Source organism: Arachis ipaensis, chromosome B04 (genome assembly GCF_000816755.2).
Source record: "Arachis ipaensis cultivar K30076 chromosome B04, Araip1.1, whole genome shotgun sequence".
In the NCBI taxonomy this organism is placed as follows: domain Eukaryota; kingdom Viridiplantae; phylum Streptophyta; class Magnoliopsida; order Fabales; family Fabaceae; genus Arachis; species Arachis ipaensis.
Genome location: NC_029788.2, coordinates 83,634,311 through 83,643,206, shown reverse-complemented (window position 1 = coordinate 83,643,206; position 8,896 = coordinate 83,634,311). Strand labels below are relative to the sequence as shown.

Below are 8,896 nucleotides of genomic sequence, written 5' to 3'. Positions count from 1 at the left end.
AAGAAATTGGACATGTATAAGCATCCCAATGCTGGCCAAGAACAGAGCGGCAAAAAAGTTGCGAATTGGCTCAACCTAACATCAACAAATTGAGTAAGCTCAAGTAAGCATTAGATAACATTCTTAAACTTATCTGCTTCAACAAGTTTTTCTAAAATTCATTTGGGTACCGCCTTTAACTTATTAAGCTAAGTTGGCTTTAATAGATGGGACAAAAGAAGAATAGATTATTATAACCTTCACCAAGGAAGAAGATCAGAATCACTTTAAAGCTACAGACATCAATGATAAAAATTTAAATAAAGAATAATCAAACAAGTAGCAAGAGCTAAGAACCAAGGAAGGGGGCCTTTGTACCCTATAACTACCAAGTCTTTTAATATATACGCTAACCCCACTTCATCACAAATCAAAAGGCCATTTTGCATTCTTCTATAATAGTTATGAACTTAAGATCAAACGGGGGAAAGGCATTGGTCTACACAATAAAAAAGAAGTTAAACTAATGCGTGAATAAAACATTCGAATAGAAGAATATAGTTCTATCTTCACCTGAGATGATAGGCTTATCATAAGCCAAGGAAACCATGGAACACAAGTACGACATATTATCAACAAAATGGTCAAAAATGTAATTAAGATGACCAACTTGAAGTAAGGAAATTAATAAGTAACTAAAATAAGTATATTATATATAAAAAAAAAAAGCAATAATTTAATCAGATCAGCACATCAAATCAAAGTGCAAGTTTCTAGAAATAGCATGTTAAATTATATCCACTCCATTCTCTATTTTTTTTTTTTAGTAAAAGATTACACTAGAGTAAGATCTAACAATAGTAGCCTAAAATAAAAAATCCACCATTTCATGCAAGTTGAGATGAATTTTTATGTTGCAATGTATGTATATAAACTGATAGCTAATATTAAAATTTGTCTCCCTAAATATTAGAAGTATGTGGCTGCATTAACATAACCCGTTCTAAATTTATATTATTGAATAATCTTAGCACATCAAATATAAAATTCAACTTGGCCCATTTTTTTCTTCACTTTCTTAGAACAAGCAAGGTAAGTTCCTGTCTTTATTTAATTATTATATCATGGGTATAAGGTCCATTCCAAAAGAGGCCTTACTATGCATGAAAAGCTAGCATGCTGGTTCTAGAATATAGAATTCTAGATTGCAAGTGAAGCAAATACCTCAAGAAGTGCTTTGGCTATAGAAAGTGAAGCAAGTAGCAAAGTCTCATCCACGGCAAAAGAAACCTGAGTTTCTCCAAACATTTGACGACAAAAAAAAAAACTAGAAATAAAACCACCAAAGATAAATTCAAAGAAAAATAAAATAAATAACTACAACTAACAGAGATTTCAGACCACAAGACGAGTATTTGAACTACAAGTAGTTACTCTAAATTATTTTAGGAAATGTATTGCATAATAGCAACAATCACCATATGTTTAGGAACCAAATCATCAAAATAGAAAATAGAAATTTAATCAATAAATAGAAAAAGATAACTGTAGAGAATCAAATTAAATGACACATACACTACTATCTTTCATGTGATTAATTTAAGAAGAGAGAGTCCTCTAAATGGGGACTCATATTAACCAATAATAACTTACCACTTAACAAGTTATTATAAAAATAAATAATTATATAAAATCTGAATTAATTAAATAATAATTAATAAAATAATTAAATCATAATTAATTTATTAATAATTATAATATTTAATTATATTAAATAATTAAATTTTTATATAATTAATAATTTATATTAATTATTTATATCATAATTAATATTGAATATTAACTAGCCGTTACTATGTTACCGTTATTATTAATAAATTAATATTTTATTACTCTATATATACTACTTACATACACTTCTATTCTCACACTTTCTTCTACTCTTCTTCATCTTCTTCAAAGTTTACAAAATCAAAGTTCTGTTGGTATTATTTTTTGTTCGGGAAAATGGATCCAAACCAACTCAACTCTTTTTTCAATTATTTACAAAACGTTTCTCAAACTCTAAATACCTAACAATCTCAAACCTCACAACTAGAAAATGAATTAATACAGACAGATTTACAGACAGATTTAGTCTTTATTACAGACAGATTTTTGGTTACCGACGAAATTACCGACGGATTTTGTCCCTCTGTAAAAGCCCCGTCGGAAATTATTTACCGACGGATTTTTTTCCGTCGAAAAATTACCGACGAATTTTTACCAGTTACCGACGGATTTTCCCTCTGTAAATTCTCCATCCATTTTCCGAAGACAACGAACTTTCCGACGGATTTTCCGTCTGTAATTATAGACGGATTTCCCGACAGATTTTCCGTCTGTAATTACAGACGGATTTTCCGACGGATTTTTCGTCTGTAATTATAGACGGATTTTCCGACAGATTTTCTGTCTGTAATTACAGACGGATTTTCAGACGGATTTTTCGTCTGTAATTACAGACGGATTTTTCGACAGATTTTCCGTCTGTAATTTGAACTTTGGAGAATCATCTCACACTCTGATTACAGACAGAAAATCCGTCTGTAAATCCGTCAGTAAATTAAAATATAATTTTTTTTAGATTTTTTCATTGCAAAATAAACTTGTTTTCATAAAAAATAAATATAAATTTAATACAAATTTTTATCTAATTTGTATTTGAATATTTATATTATTTCAAAAAATAAACAAATTCATCGTATTATCAAATTAAAAGAAAAGTATTATAAACAAACAAGTCAATATAATTCAAAACACAAACAAATTGATACATCAACTATAATTCAAAACAAATACCATTGAAAAAAAGAAAATCTGTAAAATCTGTACCGTGACATACACTAAAGGTGTATAAAACAATCTGGTCTTGTAGCTAATCACTATCAGAATTGCCTAAATATAAACATAAACCTAGTCTAAAATTAAGGCCAAACTGAGTTAAAGTTGTTCAATTCTTCTAAGATCAATTCTTTCTCCTGGCGACTTGTTCAATTCTTCTAAGATCCAAACTGCATAAGCCAAACAATTTTCAATTAAAAATCATAATCCATTTGCAGGAGATCAAATAAACATATTATAAAAAGAGAAGCAGGTTCAAATTTTGAAAGTCAAATAATTTCCAAGACAATTGCAGTTCACAATAATTCAACCTATGTAAAAACAGTGTTATAACTAAAGCAGTAAAGTACCACAAATAAAACAATTAAAAAAATGAATAAACATATTACCAATAAATTCTTACACATTGTGCAATAACTGTGACATGTTCCATTTGTAGTTCTCTTACAATTCAATAGATGAATTGTATTCTGTGAGCCCAGCCTACACCAATGAACCAAAAAGCATCACTCAAAGAAGAAATATAAATGTGAAGAAGAAAAAAAAGAACCAGAATCTTTATAACTTAATCATTAGCATGAGAAAACAGATAGATAAAAACGATACAATATGAATTTTATAGACCTGAAAAATTTGGTGAAGCAAGGTTCCAGTCAATGTTGCAGTAGAGTACTCATTGCATTTTAGCCTCTCATCTAAGACAGTTCTCCTAAGGCAACCAAAACTGCCAGCAACCTGGAAGTTAGCAATAAACACAAATATGAGCAAGCACACAAATATTTCTCTGAATATAGGGGAATTCACCTCAGATAATTAAAACTGAAAGGGATTTAAATACGCCATAGGATAAAATAAATAAATAAATACACCAAAAAAATTGAACATGGAAATAAATTGATAGACCCAGAATATAAGGATCAATAATTTCTTATATGAAGGAAAATCTTGTAACATGAGAGCTACTTAATTGGAGATTATAAGACACCAAATAAATTTTGACTAAATAATAATATGGCATAGTAAATTTAGGAGGAAATCAAAAGATAACTACCCTTGTTCCAGACAGCAGAATGTCTGGGTGCACAATCAAGAAATTATTTTCATGGCCTATATCACAACTTCAGAGTAGCTCAGAGTAATTGGATTGGTGTCAAAATTCACACTTTGTTCTGGATTTATCCTTTTCAAGCCTAATTTACTCATTGAAGGTAGAGCTTTTGCAGAAGCCTTGGGAGTTGGTGAAGTAAGCAATTTGTCAACCTTGTCATCTTTATCCCGAAAAGTCTGCAAACTTCATTGTATCTTGGGGCTGGATGCTGACAGGAGTCTGCTTCTTCATAGGAGCATGTTTTTTGTTTCCCACCTTGACATCATTGGAGTTGGAGCTTTGACCCGTCTGTCCCAACTTCCTACTTGAACCAAGTATATTCTTCTGCTGTCTTGAATCTTGAACCAAGTACATTTTTCCAAAGCATTGCCTCTAGCCTGAAATGAAAGAACAACTCCATTAAGATAAAAACAACTATAAAATACTGCACAAAATGAACCACTCTCTATGTGACGTTAAGATGAGTAAGTTCAGTGCAGAATGAGTCAAACTTAAAGCTGATATCAAAATCTCTATTCTGAAATTCTGTGTTTTGTTTCTGGTAACTGTCTCAAGAACAAAAATCAGAGATATGACTGAATGAAGCACATTTTCAATAAGCATGGGCATAAAATAGGACATATTATTTGGGAAATAAAAACTAGGACATATTATTTGAAAACAATTAAAGATATTTAAGTGAATAAAAAAAAACAAATAAACAAAATTTCATGCTCACAGCCTCACACTCACTCCACACACAGATGAGTAGAGATTAGAGAAGTTTCTGCACAGACACAAGAATCCAGTGTGACTTTGATACCACAAATCTCCAGTTTCTTGGGAAGCAACTAATACAATCCATTAACTTTTTCCTCACATGAAGTAAGAAGCCTTCTCATAAGATAATAGTTTTTCAATTCTGGCATTCTAATGATCACTTCATGAGTTACCTAACATGATTCCTTATATTGGGAGAACCCTTTAATTTGTTTGGTTCATAGAAACCACCATACATCATTGTCAGCAATGACTACTAAGCCTTTTGGTGATTAATAGTTGTAAATAAGCATACAGCTAAGAAGGTTCTGAGTACAGACATTTTTAAATGTATCAAACAGTAAGGGTTTTGCAAGTTGATGTGAACTCATTATCTCAATTGGTAAAAATATGGTTTTAGAAGAAACTAGTATGATTTTACTCCTTATAAATCAGATTACAAAGAAATAATTTCAAATACAAATACAGTAGTTCAGGGAGTGAAAATTTAGAGAGAGAACCAACCCAGGCTACAAGCAAGCAGAAGGCAACAGGATTATTACTCAACAGCTGATAGAGCTTATTTGTCTGCATAAACAGGATTATTACTCAACAGCTCAGAAAGACAAAAATGTACAACTGAACAATGGCAATAGCCAAACAAAGAACCGAACTTGCAAAATTTCCATTCAATTGAACCATCAGTGCCATTTTTACTAATGCAAAAAGTTAATTACCTCAACTTCCTTCATGCAAGAAGTAGCCTTCTAAACCTGCTCACTCTCCCAACCTTCAATAACAGTATCTTTTCTATTGAATCTGTTGTTAATCTTTGCAATCTTATTGTTCTGCCATGCTGATATCTTTGCATTAACCTCCTCCTTCTTCACCCTTTGCACTGAAACCTCTTCAACTACTTGATGATGATGATGTTGATGTTGATGTTGATGTTGATGATGGCCACTACTAGAAGCTGCACCACCACTACTAGAATATAAACTCATGAACCTGCACCACCACTACTAGAACCTGCACCACTGCTGTTAGGCTCTGATTCCACCTTCTATGGGTTAATTCTAGTTCAGATTTTGGTAGGGTTTTTATGATTTAGGAAAATTTGAAGTGGTTTATGAGTTGGAATAAGAAAAGATTATGTTAACAAAAAAGAAGAAAAAGAAATTCATAGATCAGATCAAGCTATCACAGATCGGAAAACCTAGCTAGGAATATATGTCACAGAAAACATGGAAACTTGAATATATGGATACAATAGTTGTTGAAAAGATAACCTGCGTGGCGGAGAGAGCACTACAACAATGGCGATGAAGGGGGCAGACGTACGACGAAAGCAGCGGAGAGGGCTCTGCGACGATGGTGACAAAGGGAGCAACGCGATGCGAGCGGCACCGGAGGGGCTCGTGCGATGCGAGCAGCACCGGAGGAGCTCGTGCTATGCGAGCGGCGGCGACAGCGGCGGAGAGAAGAAGTAGCTCGTTGACACCTTGACAGAGAGAGGAGAAGCTCGTTTGATAATGTGTGGTGTGAATAGAGCTCGATAGGGTGGGGATTTAAGTCAATATTACCGACGGAAAATTTTAAATTAAAGACGGATTTTTTGTCTGTAATAATTTAATAAATTGCAGTGTTTTATCCATTTAATTACAGACGGATTTTTCATCTGTAATCATTTTTCACGAAAAAAAAATTAATTTTGCCGACAGAATTACAGACAGATTCTTTTTTCCGTCTGTAATTTATGCTAATTCATTTTTTTGTTTTCTGACAAAAAATCCCTCTGAAATTCTGTCTGTATTTTCGTGGATAAAATCCATCGGAAATATCCGTCTGTAATAACTAATTTTCTAGTAGTGCCTCAAACTCTCAGGTTCCAAATCAAAACTTCACACTACCAAATACATTTCAAAATCCAAATGCACAAAATCTTCTTAATTTCAATTTCAAACTCCTTATAATAATCAATTTCCTATATTCCAACCACAAAATCAAAATTCACAAACACCACATTTTTCGTTGCCATCCATATTTAACCCCTCTTTTGGAAATGTTACTCCAACATCTTTGTCGTTTCCAACTCAATTCAGTGCATCAAGACATAACTCATCTGGTGTTGGTGGCTCTTCTAATCCATCCTCTAAGACTCCGATACAATCTAGTCCAAATTCGCAATATTCAAATTTTGTCAACCCTCGTGGATTAGATGCTATCGACCTCAATGATGATGATATTGAAAATCAGAGGCAAGATAGTATTCAACATTGGCATTGGAAAGAGGATGAGATGTTGATCAGTGCATGGTTAAATGTTTCAACTGACCCTATAGTTGGAACCGATCAAAAGGGCGAAACATTTTGGAGTCGAATTCACAGCTACTGTGTAGAATTTTGCACCGACATGGCAGGGGGTAGTTGCATGTAAGAAACGATGGTATAAGATCAACAAGGCTATTACACAATTTGCTGGTTGCTAGCTAGTCGAAACATAAGGAGTGGTTCGAACGCTGATGACATAAAGAAGTTAGCTTATAAAATTTATTCTACAAATTATGGTAAAAAATTCACTTTTGAGAGGCATTGGAACATGCTTCGTTTGGAGCAAAAATGGAGAAGCCAACTACCTACACAGAGTGGAGGCTCAAAGAGAACTAAGATTAGTGCAACTGGAGCATACGCATCCTCATCAAATCCAGAAACACCGTTGGCTGACGAAACTGGTATGGACTCTACCGTTCGCCCACAAGGATCAAAGAAGAGCAAGAGAAAAGTTAAGGAAAAAGCACAAATGTCTAAAAATCTTAGCAAAAAAATAATCGGTTGTTAAAAAATTATCTCTCATGGAATATATTAAGAATGTTAGAGAAAAGAAACTAATGGATAGGGAAAAATAAAGAGAAGAGGAGAGGGAACATAGAGCAAAGATCCTGGCAATCAAAGAGAAGGAGTTACAAATGCAAGCGGCAATGAAAGAACGAGAATTACAAACTCAGAGGTATATTAAAGAAATGGAGATAAATGCAAAAGAAAGGGAAATGGAAAGGATGGCTAAGGAAAGGGAAAGTGAAATGGATACGCAAATACTTAATGCTGACACGTCTACAATGAGTGAAAAACGACGAGCTCTTCATGAGATTATATGTGAGAAAATAATCAATAAGTGGTTTACTTAACGGTTCCTTGTATTCGTAGAGTTAAGTAGTATGTTCTTATTTTTATTGCGTATTACTGGTATGTGATGTAGTCTATTTTATTCATTTCTGATGTAACATTTTAAATTAGTCAATATTATTATGCCGTTATTGTTTATGAAAGTGACCGTTGCAAAACTAGCTGTTTCAAAACTTAGACAAGAAAAAACTAGCCGTTAACTAGCCGTTTTAAACTAAGACAAGAAAAAACTAGCCATTAACCAGCCGTTTTAAACTAAGACAAGAAAAAACTAGCCATTAACTAGCCGTTGAAACTAGCCACTGAGAAGTAGCTACTGGTTGCGGACACACTTATAAATATCAACTATCAATAATTTAGCAACTCCATTCCAAATCTAGTTTCTCACCTCAAAAAAAATACTAAAACATACCTCAAGTTATGGCTATAAATTTTGATGATTTGTTTAATGAGGCTTTGTATGGTAAAAGAAGACGGCGAGATAACACACCTCATAGATAATTAGATCGATGAGTGTGGTACGCGGAATCGTGATTACACTTTAATTATGTAAAGTTCATTGCTCTTTCTTTCCCTGGAAATGGCACCAAAAACATGATGCAAAACCACGGTTCACAACTCCGTGTAACTGACCAGCAAGTGCACTGGGTCGTCCAAGTAATACCTTACGTGAGTAAGGGTCGAATCCCACGGAGATTGTTGGTATGAAGCAAGCTATGGTCACCTTGCAAATCTCAGTTAGGCAGATATAAATTGATAATGGTGTTTTCGAATTTAATATAATAAAATAGGGATAGAAATACTTATGTAATTCATTGGTAGGAATTTCAGATAAGCGAATAGAGATGCTTTCGTTCCTCTGAACCTCTGCTTTCCTGCTATCTTCATCCAATCAGTCTTACTCCTTTCCATGGCTGGCTTTATGTGATACATCACCACTGTCAATGGCTACTTTCGGTCATCTCTCGGGAAAATGATCCAATGCCCTGTCACGGCACGGCTAATC

General features: G+C 33.5%; 1 protein-coding gene across 1 annotated transcript; it reads right to left on the bottom strand.

Moving 5' to 3' along the window:
• On the bottom strand, positions 4,185-4,347 carry LOC107639434 (long chain acyl-CoA synthetase 2; the record flags this gene model as incomplete). The annotated part of the gene is given in 1 exon segment (XM_021121289.1): positions 4,185-4,347. A coding segment is annotated over 1 exon segment (150 nt), but the record flags the coding sequence as incomplete, so codon positions are not given.